Source organism: Rhagoletis zephyria, unplaced genomic scaffold, assembly GCF_001687245.7.
Source record: "Rhagoletis zephyria isolate East Lansing unplaced genomic scaffold, Rhagoletis_zephyria_1.1 Rzeph_scaffold_00418, whole genome shotgun sequence".
In the NCBI taxonomy this organism is placed as follows: Eukaryota; Metazoa; Arthropoda; class Insecta; order Diptera; family Tephritidae; genus Rhagoletis; species Rhagoletis zephyria.
In genome coordinates, this window is record NW_016157502.1 from 34034 (window position 1) to 56383 (window position 22350).

Consider the following 22350-nt stretch of genomic DNA (forward strand, 5'->3'; position numbering starts at 1 on the left):
CGTCTTAACGCCAATAATAACAATCCGAGACCGGAAATTAACATTTTTAATTAATTAAAGAGTTATTTGCAAAAAACACTTGCACTTTCCGCACTATGCTTTGATGAATTTCACCCAAATGAATGGAATAAATGAACTTAATTTAACACGTATTTATTAGTTTTTATACATTTGTGATGTTTTAAGTGTACACTTTCGCGAAATTCTGTATTTAATAGCAATATTCCGATGGTGAAAATCCGCACAACAATCTTGTGTAGTTAATATAAATAAGATGGAGGAAAACTAGCGCTGCCACTCTATTAATACAATTTGTATTTCAACTTTAAAAATACCCAAATAATGCACAAGAAATATACTTTTGTAAAAAGGGGATTTCTGTTCCTTTTCTTCGCACGCAGAAAGGAGAATTCTATGTCGTGAGGGTTATAATCCCTAAGCGCGGCCGAAGGCCGCCTACGCAGAAAGGTGTTCTCTGCAAAAGGTGTACTGCCCCTTTTCTTTGGCAACACAGAAAGGAGAATTCTACGTTGTGAGGGTTATAATCCCTAAGCGCGGCCGAAGGCCGCCTACGCAGAAAGGTGTTGGACGGACAAAAACTTTTTTAATCCGGGGCAGCAGCAATTTAGTTCCATTTTATTTTTAATAGAGTGGCAACACTAGTTTCCCTCCATGTTATTTATATTAACTACGCAAGATTGTTGTGCGGATTTTCACCATCGGAATATTGCTATTAAATACAGAATTTCGCGAAAGTGTACACTTAAAATATCACAAATGTATAAAAACTAATAAAGACCTGTTAAATTAAGTTCATTTATTCTATTCATTTGCGTGAAATTCATCAAAACGTAGTGCGGAAAGTGCAAGTGTTTTTTGCAAATAACTCTTTAACTAATTAAAAATGTTAATTTCCGGTCTCGGATTGTTATTATTGGCGTTAAGACGCGTCGATTGATACCACTCTCGAACTTTTTCCGTCCACTTTGACCTACCTTCGCTAAAGTGCACTTTTACCGAAGCCTGTCAAGGGGGAAATTCTGTAACCAGCTAGCGCCAAGTTTCGAATCGATATCGCACTTGTTGACGTAAAAAAATTTCATATCATACGTTGACAAAACCGATACCGATTCGAAAATTGTCGCTAACTGGTTACAGAATCTGTCCCCAGGCCTACAAAATGATATCGTGTGATTCAGCTGGAACAAAAATGCTTCAAACAAGTAAGAGTTTCTCTACATTATGGCCTCGAACCGACATCTTTTATTTGGATTAGTATTAAAAGCTCTATTGGCTCCTTCATTCGGGTTTTGATAGGCGAGTTTCCCTGAACCGGGTTTTCCATATTTTTGGCCTATGTGTGCTTTTATTCCAAACCTAAATGTACTTTTTAAATCGGTTCCGAATATCGATCAATACTTAAAAGTATTGACTCAGCACATCACTACTGCTGTCAACTCGACTGTGACGTCAGCAAACAAGCTGATTCTGTCAAATTCACTGAGAGCCGATTAACGCTGTTGCCATCGGCGCCACCTTCTGTATTCTGTCCACCGTGCATGCAATCATATATTTTGCGGTTTTTATTTTTCCTTAACTTTTAATTTATTTANCCGATCAATACTTAAAAGTATTGTAAGTCAAATTCACTGAGAGCCGATTAACGCTGTTGCCATCGGCGCCACCTTCTGTATTCTGTCCACCGTGCATCCAATCATATATTTTGCGGTTTTTATTTTTCCTTAACTTTTAATTTATTTATTTAAGCTCAGAATTTGTGCTTACTTCAAATTCCTATTTTGAACTAATGAGAACGCGGAGAAAGTGAATTTTACATGAAGTAATAAAGACATTGATGAACATTGAAACAAAGTGTATTCAACTGTGTTTGTTTATTGGTCCTTCGAGCCGGATATGAACCAGCGACCTATGGATACAGTCCACAGGTGCAATCCATGCACACAGTAAACGAAGGAAAAACTTTACTTCCAACAGCTCTCGTCTTAATAGAGCATCTCGGAGTATTGCATAAGGTTCGAGGTCTCATCGATCAAGGTTCTTAAAAAACTTTCATCACCTCGAAAGTGTAAAATCGCCTAAAAACATAAACAGACGGCAGCGTTTATCCGGATCAACTCGGGAATTAACTGCAGTTGATCCGGATTAAGTCCGAGTTAAACCGGATCAACGCTGCCGTCTTTTTAAGCTTTAAGACTCCCCACCGGAAAGGCTCAATATGAAATTTCCGGAATGGGTGGAAAATTAATTAGAAATTCCAGCCATATATGTTCCGTGAAATTAGTTTCGCCGAAAGTCGATTGATATCCAAGCTATCGTCTTCCACAATTGACTAGACTTGTTCCTACCTTCACTATTGAAAAACCCGATTGGAATCAATTCGCCATGTTGGACTTGGCAGACCCCAACTGTTTCCAACAAGCCCAAATCGATATGATTATCGGAAGTGATCTGATCCCACAGGTCATACTCAGTTGCTCCCATTAATGCTACAAAGACTGCAACGAAGCGGCAAATCTCATCAACAATCGTAAAACTCTTTGACCCGGCAGGATGGCTCTCACCCAATATGACTCAAGCCAAATTGCTTCTTCAATATTTATTTAGGAGGTACCGATTGGGATGAAGGCGTCAGGCCAGGATCGCTATTGAAANAGAAGTGATCTGATCCCACAGGTCATACTCAGTTGCTCCCATTAATGCTACAAAGACTGCAACGAAGCGGCAAATCTCAATCTTTGACCCGGCAGGATGGCTCTAACCCATTATGACTCAAGCCAAATTGCTTCTTCAATATTTACGGCTAGGAGGTACCGATTGGGATGAAGGCGTCAGGCCAGGATCGCTATTGAAATGGAATCAAATTTTAGAGAACTTACCTCATATCTCGACCATCGAAATCCCTCGATGGGTAAAGTTTTCACCCATACATCGACTCCAGCTTCACGGATTTCGCGACGCCTCAGAAAAGGCATACTGCGATGCTCTCTGCCTGCGCACAACGGATCTTGACGGAAAAGTCGACTGCCTCCTCTTAACAGCAAAAGGAAAAGTGGCTCCTTTTCGAATCGTTAGTATCCCGCAGTTGGAACTCTGCGGCGCTGTCTTGCTTGCCCATTTGGTCAAGTCCATACAATAAAACCTTGACCTCTACTAAGAGAATACGTTCCTTTGGTCGGACTCTCAAATTGTACTTGCGTGGTTAGAAAAACCGCCTCACACCTGAAAATCCTGCGGACTNTCCTTTGCGAATCGTTAGTATCCCGCAGTTGGAACTCTGCGGCGCTGTCTTGCTTGCCCATTTGGTCAAGTCCATACAAGAAAACCTTGACCTCTACTAAGAGAATACGTTCCTTTGGTCGGACTCTCAAATTGTACTTGCGTGGTTAGAAAAACCACCTCACACCTGAAAATCCTGCGGACTTGGGTACCCGAGGTTGTAATCCGCGAGAATTGGCGTCCAACACTCTCTGGTGGAATGGCCCAGATTGGCTTCTACGCTCCGCAGAAGCCTGGCCAAAAACTACCGTTCCGACAATTTTGCCTCCCGAGCAAAGAAACATAGTTGTCAATCTCGCTATAGAAGAGCTAGCCGATGTGCTCGAACGGTTCTGATCTTTTCCTCGTGCATTGTGCGCGCTTGCTTACGTATTTCGGTTCCTCAACCATGGGCTCGCGAAAAGAAGATATACTCCCTGTATCTCGACTAAGGAAAAGTCTGTGCGCTTCATAAACAGAGGGCTCAGTCTCAAATCATGCCCGCGCTTCACCCAGAACGCTGTAGTTTGTCCACCCCTTTCTTGACAACTGGTGTAGACTTCGCAGGTCCATTTCAGATTAAAGCGTCTCAGCTCAGAACGGCAACCTTTCTCAAAGGTTATGTCGCGGTTTTTGTTTGCTTCTCGACCAAGGCTGTGCATCTAGAATTGTGCTCTAATCTCACAACAGAAGCATTTCGCGCAGCTTTCGCAAGATTCGNAATTCGTCGGTCGAAGGGGTCTGCCCTGAGGATTATGTCCGACAATGGCACAACCTTCGTTGGAGCACACCGAGCTCTCAGCAGAGAATTTCCGGAATTTCCGAAAGAAGTCTCCAAGGACATTCTATCAAATTATTCCCCTCAAGGAGTTGACTGGGTATTCATCCCCCCAGGTGCCCACCTTATGGGCGGCCTTTGGGAGTCAGTTGTCAAAAGCTTTAAAACCCATTTAAAAAAGAGAAATTCAATTTCGAAGAGTTCTCCACTCTACTAACCCGTATTGAGGCAGGCATTCCCGACCATTATCTCCCCTCTCACATGATCCTAATGATATTTTAGCTCTCACCCCAGGNTAAATTAAATTTCGAAGAGTTCTCCACTCTACTAACCCGTATTGAGGCAGGCATTCCCGACCTTTATCTCCCCTCTCACATGATCCTAATGATATTTTAGCTCTCACCCCAGGTCACTTTCTGAGAGGCGCTCCACTCACGGCGATTCCCGAACCCGACGGGGAAAACATCTCACTGGTCAACCACTGGGAAAAGCTGAAGGCTTTACATCATAAGTTTAGCCGTAGATGGAAGGATGAATATCTCAAGGAGCTCCACAAGCGCTATAAATGGCAACATCCGCAGAAGTAGATCGAAGAAAGTGAAATGGTGGTTATCAAGGACGGGGGTAGCGGCCGAACGAATGGCGGTTAGGACGCATCATCAAAATTCATCCCGGACCCGATGGCTATGTCCGGGTCGTAGATGTCCGCACGCAGTCGTTCGTACTTACACGTCCGAGTGTGAAGTTGTGTGTTTTGCAGTACTCGTAACTAATAAATCCCTTTATTATTCCATTACAATCACTTTGCCTTTCAACTCATCATATACCAACACTAAAGCCCTGTCTATTTACAGTCAACATGTCCGACGCCGAGGTCACACGCTGTCAAATCTGCTATCGCCAACACGCACCAAGGCTACTGTCGCAATTGCTTGGCACGGTCCCACATCACCGGCTGTTGTGACTCGCGGCATAGCTGCCAAAAATACGGTCTCGCCCATTACAGCATGCTACTCGTCGAGAAAGGTAAGCCCACTGATCTACAGACCCGAGCTACACAGGCCAGACGTCGTGATTACGACCAGGTCACCTCGCGTAAGCTTATGCATTCCCATGCTGGATTTTCGCACTCTTGTTCCCGACACCGGCGCGTGAGCAAAAGCCGCACCCCACGGCGAGCAAGCAGAAGCCGCTTCCCAGCGGCGCGGAAGCAGATACCAGACTCTACGACGGACGAGTCGAAGCCGCACCCCGCGGCAGGATGGCAAGAGCCGTACCCAACTGCGTAAAACAAGTGTCCCTGCCTGGCGGTATGAGGATCAGGAACCGCAGAAGTCGAACCCCATTAAACGCGAAGAAGGGTCGTACGCCACAGCGGTCGACACAAGACCGGAACAAGTCCGCACAGCGACGCTCCGTACGGTACGCCCGAACCCCTTCTCGTAAACGAAGTGTTGGTTTCCAACATACGGACCGAGAGATCGAGGCGGCGCGCTACCAAAAGGAAAGAACTCGCCTCCGCGATTCGATCCTTGTCCGACCTTCAAGACGTTTTTTGAATAATGATTCTGCACAAGTGCATGGCGGAACAGGATGGCTAAATCCCATTTAGCCAAACTGCTGTATTGTGTTTAAGGGCCTTTAGGACTGCTTTGCCGATACTATATACACATCCCGAGTGTGGATATTCTGATTTTTTGATTACATCCAATCATATATTTTGCGGTTTTCGTTTTTTACTTAACTTTTAATTTATTCATTAAAGCTCAGAATTTGTGCTTACTTGGAATTCCTATTTTAAAGTAATGAGAACGCGGAGAAAGTGAATTTTACATGAAGTAATAAAGACATTGATGAACATTGAAACAAAGTGTATAAAACTGTGTTTGCTTAGACGGGACTGAACTTTATCTGCCTCGGAAGACCTGCACCACAATAGCTCAATTTCACTCTGGCTATTGCAGCAGCTTAACTCATACCTTAGCAGAATTAATGAGGATGTGCAAACCCAATGCCCGACATGTGGAGAGTCGCCACATGACTCTCGGAACCTCTTCACATGCCCTGGGAACCCCACCCAGCTGACGCCCCTGTCCTTATGGACAGACCCTGTTGAAGTCGCACACTTCCTCGGCCTCCCCTTAGCTGAAACAGACGACAACGTTGACAGATGAACCGACCCGAGCGGGGCTTAGTAGCCGCTACAACAACAACAATCAACAAATATCGATGTAACGGCGCGTTTACATTGGACAATGCTGTCAAGTCAATTAAGATGCATGTATTACATAGTAGTCAAAAACGCTGATCATTGTCTCCGTAACGTAGGCGTCCTGACAATAGTTATGACAATTCATTTTGAGCAAAATGTCGGACTTGAACGTTGTATTATAATACGCTTTTCGCGCGAGCTATTTAAGCTAAAAACTAAAAAATTGTAAAGAAGAGACAAATTTACAAACACATCAGCGTCTCTAGCGTTATTTTAGATCTTTTGTTATGAACTTATCTTCTTTCTTGCACAAGACATCAAAATTATTGTCTGCATACGTCAAATCATTGTAAGTGAGTTGTGCTTTGTGAGAGACGGACGTGTTTCATTTGCGCTCCCGTAAACTTTTTGCTTAACCCGGTATAACCGCTTTTTAGAAAAAGGTTTGCTATTTTAATACACTTGAGTTCCTGAGTAAAGCTTCTCGCCGCTTGCTGATATTCACCTGTCTTCGCTTTTTACATTAAACCTACCTATATCTTCTTATGGAGCCGGTAAGCGTAAAGCAACATCAGCAAACAAAGATTCACCAGCATCAAAAAATCTGCGGCTCGAGAGTAACGGGTCCCTCTCTGAGTCTATACTCACAACTTTGAAATCAACAGAAGATAAAATTTTGTTGATGAAAGAGAGGATCCCTGAGAGAATTAGCGGTCTCTACTCTCAACTATCTGAAGAGATTTCTTCACTCGAGCGTAAGTTCACAGCTAAGTTGCAGCAGAATATCGAAGCTTTCGCGCAACGTATGGACAAAGTCGAACGTAGGTGTAATCGGCTGGAGGAGGAGAGGAGGAAGGGCGCTCAGTTTGTCTGCTGAACTAACTGCAGTTAGGGAGGAGTTAAGGAAACTCAAAAACGAAAAAGTAACTAGCGCCCATTCGGCCGATGCTGTCATTTTTGGTCTTCCGTTTGCCAGCGAAGAAAATTTGTCCAACACTTTCGAACGCGTATGCAAATCTATTGAGTTTTCCCCTCCCCCTATTCGTGACATCTTTCGCACCAAGCGCACGGCTGAGCGCCCTAACAGTGCTGTGGTTGTTAAGTTTCACTCAACCTATGACCGCAATCGCACTCTCTCTGCGTTTTCTCACTACCGGAAAAAAGGAAGTCCGCTGTTTCTCTTAAACTGGCTGGATTTGACAGTGACAGCAGCTTTAACATTTTTGACAGTCTTTCTGCGGACAACAGAAAAATTCTGCAAGCTGCTCTTAAATTCAAGAAAACAAACCAAGTACACAGCGTATTCTCCCGCCGAGGGAGAGTATTCGTCCGCATTTCAGCTAGCAGCGAACCTGTTCCTGTACCAAGCAGCAGTGATCTGATTAACATTGTCCGCGCTACTTAATATTTAACATAGCTATATACATATACACATACATACATTTTAATTTACACATCTGTGTGCTTTTCTATTTCTATTGCTTCTGTTTTGCATTTGTTTAGTTAAACCAAGCAGCAGTGATCTGCTTAACATTGTCCGCGCTACTTAATATTTAACATAGTTACATACATATTCGATTAAGTTACTCTTCAAAAGCAGCGATATTTACTACGAGAATTTTTAGACATTTTTTGGACACTTGCAAATTAAAATAAAAACTTTTAACATAAATGCTGTTACATACAAATTACATATTTCAATCAAAAAGACGTGTTTACTGATACAAAATAACGTAAATAAACGCCAACACCAAAAAGATCGTTGCAAGGACGAGATAAAGCCTAAGGTTATATTTACGATCCAATGCAATCAGCAATTGACGGAAAGATTCAGTCACAGAATCCCGTGCAGGGCGACGCCCAATAATGTCATACCGCTTCGAACGTTGTATTGGACGAGGTGAAGAGTACTCCCCACCAAAATCAGTACATATATATACATACATACATTTTAATTTACACATTTGTGTGTTTTTCTATTTATATTGCTTCTGTTTTGCATTTGTTTTGTTAAACCCTCTTGGATTTATTTCCACTCTCTTTTTGTTCAGGCAATTTATATCCACCGCACCTATGCTGATAAGCTGAATATTAACATACGAACTCTTATTTGTTTTCTATTGTTGTTTGTTTGTTCGTGCATTTGTTTTCGTTGACCATTGCAATGCCGACTGATCATACTGTCTTGTTAAACGTGCTAGGTAAACATGTAGACGGGTTCAAAACTGTTCACTTCAACGCTCGCAGTCTAAACAACGAAAAACCAGATTATGCTAGAAGTATCTTTAAAATATTTTCTGTCGATGTCATCTGCGTGACGGAAACTTGGTTTAACGTTGATATTCCAGACAGCTTCTATTCCATTCCTAATTACAAGCTATTCCGAAATGATTGTTTATGTAAAAAAAGAGGAAGTGTAGCTATCTACTGTAGAGATTACTCAGATGTTAAGGTTGCAAGTCGTTCATCTACATCTGAAATTGAGTTTTTATCTGTGGTTCTGTCCGATACTTACTCTAAAGTACTTGTGTCATGTGTGTACAATCCCAATAAAAACTTTTCTTATCTACCTTTCTTTGAAGATATTTCAACTCAGTTAATTGACTACGACCATTTGATTGTTTGTGGTGATTTTAATATAAACCTAATAACCTTTTACTCAACATCGACCAATTTCATAGACACTGTTGCATGTACTGGCATGCGTATTGTTAATTCTAAAATACTCACTAGGTTTTCTTGTAATGCGCGTCCGAGTTTGTTAGATATATTTATTGCTCCCCCTACCACGTCCGTCGTTCTATTTGATCAGTTGTCCTTTGTCTCCATCATGATTTAATTTTTTGTACATTTAAGTCCAAATTGTGTCAAAATGTTTTTCCTATTACGGCTTTTTCTTACCGTGACTACAATGCAGTTAAATTGGACAGATTATTTTCGGACTTGAACCAATTTTCCTGGGACTATTGTTGGCAATTAGTCACGGTTGATGACAAATTAAACTTCTTAACTCAAAGCATACTCTATTTTTTAAATAAGCACGTGCCACTTCGCAAGCTTACTCCTGCACCGCGTTCCTGTCCTTGGCTCTCCCGCGCAGTCAAAGCGGCCATTAAAAACCGGAACATCGCACACAATGTTTGGAAAAGAAGGCCAAATATTGACAATTGGAATGCTTATAAGCGAGCTCGGAATAATGCTTCCTTTTCTGTTCACCTCGCTAAAAAGAAATACTACTGTGGCAAAATCAACACTGATTTGCCCCCTAAACAGTTATGGTCTTATTTGAAAAGGTTAGGCGTACGGCCATGCTCTGAAGCTTCTTGTTTTCTCGAACCTAATCTCCTTAACACATTTTTTGATTCATCCAATTCTTCCGTAGTACATAATAGCTCACAACCTCTTCCAGATCATCGCCCTCAAGGAAATTTCAGCTGAAACTGAAGTAGCTAAGTGCGTTTACCGCATAAAATCCAGCGCCATTGACACCGACGGCATCCCAATTAAATTTATAAAATTAATTTTACCAAATATTATAAGTTCTCTCACCCATCTGGTAAACCACTGCTTCACTACCTCCACTTTCCCCTCCAGATGGAAAGTAGCAATCATTACCCGTCTAGCTAAGAAACTTGGTGCTTCCGTTCCTGCTGATTTTAGACCCATAAGCATACTGACCGGATTGTCGAAAGTTTTCGAGATGCTTATGGCGCAACTAATATCCGAGTTCGAGAATAATAACCTACTCAGCCTTTGTCAATCAGGCTTTAGAGCTGCTCGCTCTTGCTCGACTGCCATCACAAAAGTACTGGACGATATGCGTCAAGAGTTTGATCAAGGCTACCTAACACCTTTATGCCTCCTTGATTTCTCCAAGGCGTTTGACACTGTCAACCACAGCCTACTGTGTGGCAAATTAACTGACTATTTTGGATTTGATGTAAATGCAGTAAAACTTCTTAACAGTTATTTAAGTAACAGAATGCAGAAAGTTAAAGTCGGCAACACATTTTCAGGATTGGTGGGAACATCTTGCGGAGTACCACAGGGCTCCGTTCTAGGTCCCCTGCTCTTCAGTATTTTTATAAATGATATTTTCAACTCCTGCTCCCATGTTCGTCTACACGCTTACGCTGACGATGTTCAATTATATATCTCTAACCATATCAGCATGGTTCAGGATATAACTCGTAAGCTTAATGAGGGCTTGTGCTCGATTCTTGAATGGTCTGCTGAAAACCTCCTCTGCCTAAATGCTCAAAAATCGTATGTATTACCAATATTCAAGGATAAAATACTTCTTTCTGACATCACTCACCTTTATATTGGAGCTGCAAAGCTTCAATTGGTTGGGTTTTACTATAAATTCCAAGGTGACTTGTGAATACCACATCAATGAAGTTGTGGGAAAAATTTATTACACCTTGCGCTGCCTCAGAGTGTTGCCTCGAAAAGTGTTTCGTACCCTCAGACACGAAAAAAAGCTGGTCTCAAGCTTTATTGTTCCTCAAATTACGAATTTCGAAATAGTGTACAGCAAACTAGACTCTCATTCCCTCCACAAACTCGATGTTACATTTAACCATGCCACTAGGTACGTATATGGCTTGAAGAAATTTAACCATTTATCTACATTCAGAAACTCGATACTTGGCTGCGACCTAAGCAACTTTAGAAAAGCTCGTAATTGTATATTTATGTTTAAATTGATTGTTTATAAAAAGCCAGAATATCTATATGATAAGCTTAAGTTTTCCAAATGCACACGCACCTTTAATTTTATATTGCCAAAGTTTAATTATTTAAGTATTGCAAGACTTTTTTTGTTAATGGAGTCAGACTTTGGAACTCCCTTCCATTGTCTTTAAAAAACTCGCTTTGTGAAGGCAATTTCAAAAAACTTATCTTTGAATATTTCACTGATAAAGTCGCATATTGAGGTGGTTATAAATTTTCTCTTTAGCTTTCTACGCTTTATACAATTTCTGTTTGTACTCTAGTCATTACGTTTATTCATTCTTGCATATTTATATATTTATATTTCTATATTCGTTATTACATATATTTTTGTTCTATATCCTTTTATTCTAATATTCTAATGTTCTTTGTATTGCGCAATAAAAGATCAAATCTTGATGCGCTAATGTATTGAACGAAATAAATGAAATCAAATGAAAATAATCAAGACAGTGATTGACAGAATTGGAAAAGTATGCATGTAGTAGTGAAAAAGTGTGCATGTATTGCTATTGTCATGATCGTATTGCCCGGTGTAAGCCCTAAGTAAGTTTCGATGCATTGATGCGAGGAAAAACATCGATGTATTTTTGCCACTGAAATTACTATTTCAAGCTAAAACTGGCTACACACGACGAACTTATGTACAAGCTGCGCTGCGCCCAAAGCGTAAAAGCGTCTTGCGGTGCATGTACGTCGTTTGTAGGGCGGTTCACGAGCATGCTAGCAAAAAATCAAAAAAATNCACTATTTCAAGCTAAAACTGGCTACACACGACGAACTTATGTACAAGCTGCGCTGCGCCCAAAGCGTAAAAGCGGCTTGCGGTGCATGTACGTCGTTTGTAGGGCGGTTCACGAGCATGCTAGCAAAAAATCAAAAAAATTTGATTTTCAGCGAGCATGCTCGTCGTTTGTAGCGTGGTTTGCGAACATCGCATTGGAAACAAAAACGACAACCTCATTTTGTGTTGATGCTTGAAGTGTGCACATCGGCGGATAAATGCATCCCAGCCATGTTTGTTAATTTAATTTTTGATAAATGAGGCTAAATTACTATAAGTATATGTATGTACATACATACAAGTAAAATATAAATAAATTTAAGTAACACATACATAAAAAAGCTAAGTTAAAAGCATTGCAATCGCATCATCCGCGTCTTTGCTAATCATTTTTACGCTACCACGACAAAATCAAATATGAGCCGCTCGCCGTCTGTAGCAAACGACAACGAGCATGTTGGCGGATATGTGCGCGCAGATGTTCGTCGTGTGTAGCCAGTTTAATACTCCAAAGTAGGAATGTTCGATATTTAAGAAAGTATCGATATCATGAATCGATTTATTTCATTGCATGTAAAATCGATATGGGGGTATATCGGGCTGAACAATATCGATATCGAAAAAATCGATGTTGAAAATCCTACTCCCAATTGAATAGAATATTAAACCTGCCTATCAACTCACCTAATTGTGCTATTTCTAATTTATATATGTACTGAGGATTAAAACGGCATGCCGGACGACTCAAGCGGTTTGTCAAACTTAAGAGCTAAATAAATCACACAAGCTGCTGATTAAACCTACTTTAGTATTTTCCCATACACTTTTTTGTAGATGAAAAATAAATTTCAACTTGAATATCGATATTGCGGGTAGAGTATCGATGTCTTCGATATATCGACCTTGGGATATCGATTCAAAAAATCGATTATCGTGTCATGAAATATCGATATTCAGTATAATCGATACGATATCGAAAATTCCTACTCCATTGAGCACTGTGACCCCTTTCAGACACGTCAAGTTTTGCTTCCAAGTCTGCTCGGTTCGTTGGCGAAAGAGGGGAGCAGAGAGGGGAAAAGTACATTCGTCCCACCTCCTTCGCCAACGCACGAGCAGACTTGAAATCAAGACTTGACGTGTCTGAAAGGGTCTGTCACACAGCCAGTATTTATTGATGTGATCCAAGTATCGCGATATTTATCGACGGTGTAGCATGCAGTATTGATGGATCGTGATCCATAACGCAAAATTTTTATAAATTTTAAAATCTCGATCGCGGATCGCAATACCGTCAATAAATATTGAACGTGTAGCACTTTCAAAACGCGATCCACACATTTCGTCAGTACATCTTGTACTCTCATAATGCGAACATCGAAGACGTATTCGCAATGCTTTCGTTATCGTTGCTTAAAACCTTTCAAAACAAATAGAGAAATTTTTAATTAACATGTGAGACTTTAAAATAATTGTGGAATGCATTATCCGCAAATTATTCATACAAAATAAAAATATTTTCTTGCATCATAATAAGCGTTCAGTACANTCATGAAATATCGATATTCAGGATAATCGATACGATATCGAAAATTCCTACTCCATTGAGCACTGTGACCCCTTTCAGACACGTCAAGTTTTGCTTCCAAGTCTGCTCGGTTCGCGTGCGAAAGAGGTGAGCAGAGAGGGGAAAAGTACATTCGTCCCACCTCCTTCGCCAACGCACGAGCAGACTTGAAATCAAGACTTGACGTGTCTGAAAGGGTCTGTCACACAGCCAGTATTTATTGATGTGATCCAAGTATCGCGATATTTATCGACGGTGTAGCATGCAGTATTGATGGATCGTGATCCATAACGCAAAATTTTTATAAATTTTAAAATCTCGATCGCGGATCGCAATACCGTCAATAAATATTGAACGTGTAGCACTTTCAAAACGCGATCCACACATTTCGTCAGTACATCTTGTACTCTCATAATGCGAACATCGAAGACGTATTCGCAATGCTTTCGTTATCGTTGCTTAAACCTTTCAAAACAAATAGAGAAATTTTTAATTAACATGTGAAACTTTAAAATAATTGTGGAATGCATTATCCGCAAATTATTCATACAAAATAAAAATATTTTCTTGCATCATAATAAGCGTTCAGTACAAAAATTATGCAAGTACTGACGCGGAAATATTGAACATGTAGCATACGTGCGCGCTCCATCAAACCATCAATATGGATCGCGATCCAAATATCGTGATAATTACTGACCGTGTGACAGGGCCCATAGTTGCGCTCCAGCGGCAGTACGAATAGCAGGAATTTACAGGATTTTACAGAAAGCTGTTCCCGCACGACACTTTACATAAGGTTTATTAATGGCGAAAACAGCTGTTACTGTAAATCCTGTAAAATCCTGCAAAACCTGCTATTCGTACTGCTGCTGGNTTGCGCTCCAGCGGCAGTACGAATAGCAGGAATTTACAGGATTTTACAGAAAGCTGTTCCCGCACGACACTTTACATAAGGTTTATTAATGGCGAAAACAGCTGTTACTGTAAATCCTGTAAAATCCTGCAAAACCTGCTATTCGTACTGCTGCTGGAACGCAACTCATATTTTTCATACCAAGTAATTTTGGTATCGATACTTTTGAGCCACATACTGAGCAGTGTTGCCGCGTCGTCATGAAAAAATTTATCGTAAAAGAAAAAAGAAACAAAAACTAAACTAGAAAAACTTGGCCCGTAGTCATAGTCAAAATAAAGTCGACTTTAAAGTTAGTTGCAGCTTTTTGACATAATTTTCAATGGGATATCTGTCAAAAAAGCTGCAACTAACTTTAAAGTCGACTTTATTTTGACTATGACTACGGGCCAATGTATTTAAGTATCAGAGTATCAAGTTAAAAAAAACTTAAAAAATGCTATTTGGTTTCGTACCTTTACTTTTTATTATTGCCAATAACCGAAAAATCATGTAATTCATACATTAATACAAATATTTTACATATCGTGACTATCTACAAAAAAAGAGATTATTGTTTTTAATCTTGTATAGAGACGAACAAAAATATTATGTGTAGATTTTATAGGAAATTGAATTCAAACATATATACACACATACATAAAACTATTAACTGTCGATCATTTACGTTAATTATCAAATACACACATATACACATGATACATTCCACAGATTCCCAACAATTTGTAATAAATTGCTATTTCTCATTTCATATTGGATCAATTTTAAATCTGAAAATAAACGCTCTAAATTATAAATGAATGAAATCAGAACTTTATACATAGTTCATTTAAAGAATTTTTCTTTAAACTTAAGGTTTAAATATTTTTGATCGCATTTTGAAAGCTGTACAGCATGCATACATAAATATTTTCTCACTAAAATGTTTTAAAATTTGTACTACGTGAAAAATTTAAAAGTATCTCGCGAAATTAGCGAGAAAATAAGGTAGGGGTCTTCTCTTAAACTCGTATAAGCCTCGTGAACCTCGTAAAGCTCGTAAACTTACGAGCTTCATAAAATAACTGTCAAGATTTGTATGGAGCCCCTCGTAAATTTACGAGGCAAATTTGATGCGCAAACGACTTCGTAAACTTCAGTGTTGCCCAGGCGCCGAAATTTTTATACTAAAATGTATGAGAAAATAAATGAACAAAATAATACGCGAATAAAATGAATGAATTTGATTCACTAATTGTATTGACTTGGGCTTTCTGCTAGTTTTCCGCATTTTTAATGGTATTTTAGCCAAGAGTGATAGAAACAAGATGGCGGGATTTTATGGAAAATCTACGAAACCAAAAATTGCTTCACAAAATCCTGGTGGGTCTGTCAAACAGTCACTTTACGCACCTATTTACACCTTTTCGCAAAGGGAGCGTGCCCATAAAAGCCTCGTAAACTAACGAGTTTTACACGGTTTAATACCATTTTCACACGCCGTCCTGAATTTCTTTGTTCGCTCCCCCAATTAGAATCGCAAATTATTCCATTCCCACGGGTATATTCTTCATTCGATTTGACAGTTCTCTGTCTCTGTGTTTTGTTTTTGTTGTTCTTCGCTTCAAAATTGGTACAAAATGTAGGTTTTTCCTAAAAATGTATAACTTTCCGTATTAAATAAGGGATTTACACATTGATAAACTTTACTTTTCGAACTCAGCAAATATGCTAGTATTGATTTGTGAGCTTCTTCTTCTTCTTATTTGGCGCTTAAACCGCCTAAGCGATTTTGGCCGAGTCCAAAACAGCACGCCAGTCATTTGTCTTCTGTGCTAACTGACGCCAATTGAAAATGCCAAGTGAAGCCAAGTCCTTCTCCACCTGGTCTTTCCAACGCAGAGGAGGCCTTCCTCTTCCTCTGTTACCAGCATCGCGGCCCGCGTTGAATATTTTCAGAGCAGGAGCGTTTCTGTCCATCCGAACGACATGGCCAAGCCAGCGGAGAAGCTGAATTTTAATTCGCTGCACTATGTCAATATGCTAGTATTGATTTGTGAGCTAGTCTCGATAAATTTCTGTTAAAATTTAGAGGCGGCACCGATTTGTTCGTAATTCGCATGATAATTGGATCTGAATTACCAACAAATAAGATAATTCGCTCTCAANAAATTCGCTGCACTATGTCAATATGCTAGTATTGATTTGTGAGCTAGTCTCGATAAATTTCTGTTAAAAATTAGAGGCGGCACCGATTTGTTCGTAATTTGCATGATAATTGGATCTGAATTACCAACAAATAAGATAATTCGCTCTCAAAATTTTGTATACCGAATTGCGTAATTCGAAGGGTAACTGGAGTGCGAATTACGAATGAGAGAGCGAACTACGTAATAGAGGTGGCGTGCAAAAGCCGTATAAGGGCCGGTTGTTCAATGTCTGGTTATCACACTTGACTATAACATGTGATCAATAAAGCAGTCATTGTATTTAACCGGCGCTAATCAGACATTGAACAACCGGCCATGAAACTNTGTTTTCGACATCATGCATATAACATGTGATCAATAAAGCAGTTATTGTATTTAACCGGCGCTAATCAGACATTGAACAACCGGCCATGAAACTTCACGAATTTAAGGGAATCCCCGAAATCTTCCGAAAATTTGAACAAACCCATATCACTTTTGAAGTGTATGGATCACAACGGCAACACTGGTACTGAGTAGGTATCGAAAAACATACTCGTATCGATACCAAGGCGAATTTCCTTTCGGGATTTCTACCTCTACTAATATAAATCGCACATGGCTTTACACGCGGCCACACACGACGAACAAGTGCGCGAGCTGGCTCGCAACATGCTCCCTGTCGTTTGCCATAGACGGTGAGCGGCTCATATNGGTATCGAAAAACATACTCGTATCGAAGCCCGATAACAAGGCGAATTTCCTTTCGGGATTTCTACCTCTACTAATATAAATCGCACATGGCTTTACACGCGGCCACACACGACGAACAAGTGCGCGAGCTTGCTCGCAACATGCTCCCTGTCGTTTGCCATAGACGGTGAGCGGCTCATATTTTACCTTGTCGTTATAGCGTAAAGATGGATAGTAAAGACGCCGATGATGCAATTGCAATGCTTTTAACTTAGCTTTCTTTTTATGTATGTGCTACTTAAATTTATTTGTATTAAGGATCTTCCTTTAAACTCGTAAAAGCCTCGTAAACCTCGTAAAGCTCGTAAATTTACGAGCCTCGTAAATTTACGAGGCAAATTTGATGCGTGAACGACCTCGTAAACTTAAATGTTGCTCTGTGTTGTTCAGAAATTTTTATAGTTACTAAAATGTAAGATAAAATAATGAAAACAAATGAAAAAACAATATGCGATTAAAATTAATAAATTTCATCCACTAACTGTATTGACTTAGGTTTTCTGTTAATTTTCGGAATTTTAAATTTTTTTTTTANCATTTACGAGCCCCTCGTAAATTTACGAGGCAAATTTGATGCGTGAACGACCTCGTAAACTTCAATGTTGCTCTGTGTTGTTCAGAAATTTTTATACTAAAATGTAAGATAAAATAATGAAAACAAATGAAAAAACAATATGCGATTAAAATTAATAAATTTCATCCACTAACTATATTGACTTAGGTTTTCTGTTAATTTTCGGAATTTTAAATTTTTTTTTTAGCCAAGAGCGATAGAGACAAGATGGCGGGATGTTATGAGAAATACAACGAAACAAAAATTGCTTCACAAAGGGGGCCTTCCCATAAAAGCCGCGTAAACTTACCGAGTTTTACACGGTCTAAGGGCCGGTTGTTCAATGTCTGATTAACACAAATCGGAGGTAGAAGCTCCGGTTAAGTACACCGACTGCTTTATCGATCACATGTTATATGCATGATGTCGAAATCGTCGATAGTGTAGTGGTAGTGATAACCAGACATTGAACAACCGGCCCTAAGACTTTACGAGTTACTGCCGTCTCTAAATTGGAGCGTTAAGCGTTGTATTTTGCATAGTCAACGAGTGTCAGCGCGCGTTATCCCCGCGGCGTAATTTTTGACGTTTTTCGTTTTCGTCTGTTTTTATTCACGTTTCCTATTTTATTTTTTTGTCCTATCTGTTTCTTACTGTCTTCTGCATCCAACTTCAACACGTAACGCCCTGTCAAAAACGAAAATTCCATTTTCTCGGCGCCAGCGCCGCGTTATTGTGGTATGTTTCATACAAATTGTACGGGCATGAGGATTTTTGATCACATGTTATATGCATGATGTCGAAATCGTCGATAGTGTAGTGGTAGTGATAACCAGACATTGAACAACCGGCCCTAAGACTTTACGAGTTACTGCCGTCTCTAAATTGGAGCGTTAAGCGTTGTATTTTGCATAGTCAACGAGTGTCAGCGCGCGTTATCCCCGCGGCGTAATTTTTGACGTTTTTCGTTTTCGTCTGTTTTTATTCACGTTTCCTATTTTATTTTTTTGTCCTATCTGTTTCTTACTGTCTTCTGCATCCAACTTCAACACGTAACGCCCTGTCAAAAACAAAAATTCCATTTTCTCGGCGCCAGCGCCGCGTTATTGTGGTATGTTTCATACAAATTGTACGGGCATGAGGATTTTTGACAGTTGTTTGGCGCTTGACGCGCCAATTTAAGGACGGCATTTTAGGGAATCCCCTAATACCATGTTCTGACCGACATCGAAAACTTGTTTTCGTTGCTAAAACTGGTTTTCGATCTAAAACTTGTGTTTTCGTCCGTGTAAAATCTGTCAAACGAAAACTTGTTTTCGTTGCTAAAACTGGTTTTCGATCTAAAACTTGTGTTTTCGTCCGTGTAAAATCTGTCAAACGAAAACCTGTTTTCGCTGAAAACAACTTGAAAACTCCCATTCCACTCGTTGCAATCGGTGTCCTTACTAGTTTTTTTCAACTATTTATCGAAGTACATGTCATATTTTATCATCTTTATACGCAATTTCGGATTTATTGTTAATTGGCTGGCCAAAGTAAAATAAGAATGAAAGTAAGAGGTGGCTAATGAAAAGAAAATGAGGGAAAAGCATTTTGATTTGGAAAACACTAAGGCCGGTTACTCAATGTCTGTTTAACACTAATCTTCGGTTAAACCTAGTTATCGACGTTACCGACTCCCTGTTATATGCATGGAGTCGAAGACGTGGATAACGATGTTTAACCGCAGATTAGTGTGAACCAGACATTGAGTAACCGGCCCTAACAGCCGGTTGAACACCCTTCATGCAGCGTTTTTGCTGCATTTAAAATGCAACATTTAGCACTTTCGAACATATGTTTTCGAAGAGCGTTCATGATATAGCATTTAGCAAATGTACATTTACGCGAGTTCGAAATCGTATGCTTTAGACAAACAGCCGTGTCCCAGTCTCTTATTTAGATCCGTATATATTAAGATCAATTCTCACGCAGAAGATAATGTGCAAAAACCCTACTGAAAAGGAAAAAATAAATTTTAAACCAAAAATTCAATACAAAAACTTGAATTGTTTTAACCATAACCGAACATTTGTTTGTGTATATATTCATTTGTCGGTGCTGTCAATTAAAATTTCCTCACTTAATTAGGAAACAAACCAAACAGAGTTGATCACAAATTGATCCAGATTTCTATCAGCATCAAATCGATGTTGAATTTGCTTAACTTTTCTTTATCCAAATATGTAATGTAAAATAAAAGAAATCTCGATCGGCGATCACTGAAACGCAGCTAGCAACTGTATACTCGAAAAAGCAATGTTGCCACTTTTTCTCTTTAAACCATGTTCGAATCGTGGAAATTTTGGAAGATCACAGGGTTGCTTTTAGCATTTAGATTCTTAATGCAAAAATGGAGTTGCATTTAGTTGCATTTAGGTGAGGAATTTTGTATGGATAAATGTACATTTAGAGTAGCATTTAGAGCTAAATGCGCTAAATGTGCTTTTACGCGTAAGCAAAAACAGCCCATCAGCCACAATCCTGAAACTCGTTTTCAAAGTGTTTTCATTGTCGGTGAGAACATGGTATAAATAAGTTTTGAGCCTCCGATACATGAACCAAAAAGAACCAAAGTTTATCGTTCATGCCTCCGATACAAGTACTTTTTTTTGATTGCTACTTGGATCGTAGTAAGTCCCCTTTCAGACACGTCAAGTCTTGAAAGCAATTTTTATCGCATTCTCTTTTGTGTTTTCTCTTTGCTTCCACACGCATCAAGTTTTATTGAATTCAACTACTTGGTTCTTTAAACGGGAAGCAACGAAAAGATCAAGAGAACAAGAAAACTTGAAACGAATTGACGGTACGGAGGTATCTGTACTCTTCCCCTCTCTTCCCACCTCCTTCACCAACGAACGAGCAGACTTGAAAGCAAGATTTGACGTGTCTGAAAGGGGACTAAAATGCATCGAGGACTAAAATACTTGTGAAGTGAGAAAAGTATCGAGTATTTACTTGGATTTACTTGTATCGATTCATCCCTATATATTGTTAAGTATTTTTATCATAAATATTATAATGTGTGGAATTGCTTGTGGTATTAATTGTGAGATTAAAACAAATGAAAAACTTTTAAAGTTTTTGAAACGAAGGGGACCAAACTTTTTTTCTTGTCTCAAGATTAAGGTAGAAAATATATTTTTGGAATTTGGTAGTTCAGTTCTTTGGCAGCAAGGTGATAATTTGTGTTCACAACCTGTTCGACAAGGAAACTTCCTCATACTTTTTAATGGGGATATTTTTAACATTCCTGATAAGCAAAGTGCCGAATCTGATACCGAATGGTTAGCAAAGAAAATATCGGGGTGTACAAACGAGACGGATGTATGCCATTTGATCCAGTCTTTGCAGGGGCCATTTAGTCTAATAATTTTCCATATATATTCCCGTTCTCTGTATATATGTAGAGATTATCTGGGCCGCAACTCTCTAATTATTGAAAAGGAGGCTGAATTGTTTCGTTTTTCAAGTACTTCATGTAAGAATAGAATTTTTAGTATTGGTTTTGAAAACAAATTTGGTAAAGTAAAGTAAAAAAAGTGGTAAAAAAAGAGACGAACTAATGGAACAAGTGCAGTGGGGGTGTTCTGCACCTTTCTACTAGTTTTAATGGGTTGACTTTCCATTTCATCGGTTTTTGGGTGTTCTAGGAAATCTCTTCATGTATTTTCGGAACACATAAAGATAACCAACCGTTCAGCTATGGGAAAACTAAAAATGCAGACCGATAATACTTTTTACGCTGAATTCAACTACATACAGTTGTCCACAAAATAATAGGAGTGCGATATTTGAGTTTTGCTGTCTTTATTTATTTTATTATTTTTAGCTATGGCTATGGCTGCAATTTAGTTTGGCATCCCCGGAGTTCGGCATTAAGAAGGGTATGGAACGATAGAGGGAGTTCTCCTGATTGTAAATATATATACTTTTAGCCGCAGCAGACTTATAGTTTTTAAGTTATTTGTTGTTAAAGTTAGTAAATTGAACTAACCTCTCGACGCTATTTCACACAATAAACACTTTATTTATGTACACACTTCGGCAAAATAGTTGCATTAAAAGCCCGCACAATGAAATGTAAACATATTTTTTAAATTTATAATGTATTTTTACTAAATTAAGTAAGTTTTAACAATTATCACGCACTTATATATGTATACGCACATTGTGAATACAGAACTGTTGATTCAACCATGGTTTCACACTGACATTAGAAGGGTGCTGCCACATCTAACAAAATAACACCACACATCTAATAAATAAATATGTTTTTTTAAACCATATTTTAAAAAGTGAAAATTTTTAATAAAAAATCGCGCGATTTTTTATTAAAAATTTTCGCCTGCGGCGCTTTTTCCATAAAATCAATACTTCGATAAATTATGAAAATTTTTAATAAAAAATCGCGCGATTTTTTATTAAAAATTTTCGCCTGCGGTGCTTTTTTCATAAAAATCAATACTTCGATAAATAATGAAAATTTTTAATAAAAAATCGCGCGATTTTTTATTAAAAATTTTCGCCTGCGGCGCTTTTTTCATAAAAATCAATACTTCGATAA

The 22350-nt window shown here is 39.1% G+C and overlaps 1 protein-coding gene across 1 annotated transcript in view; it reads left to right on the forward strand.

Moving 5' to 3' along the window:
• The first annotated feature begins 20727 nt into the window (after positions 1-20727).
• LOC108359599 (asparagine synthetase domain-containing protein CG17486-like) overlaps positions 20728-22350 on the forward strand; it is a 116699-nt gene continuing 115076 nt past the window's right edge. Inside the window, exon 1 of the mRNA XM_017611519.1 lies at positions 20728-21264. Within this exon, the coding sequence (XP_017467008.1) occupies positions 20805-21264 (460 nt within the window). The 5' untranslated portion in view covers positions 20728-20804. The remainder of the gene's footprint in view (positions 21265-22350) is intronic.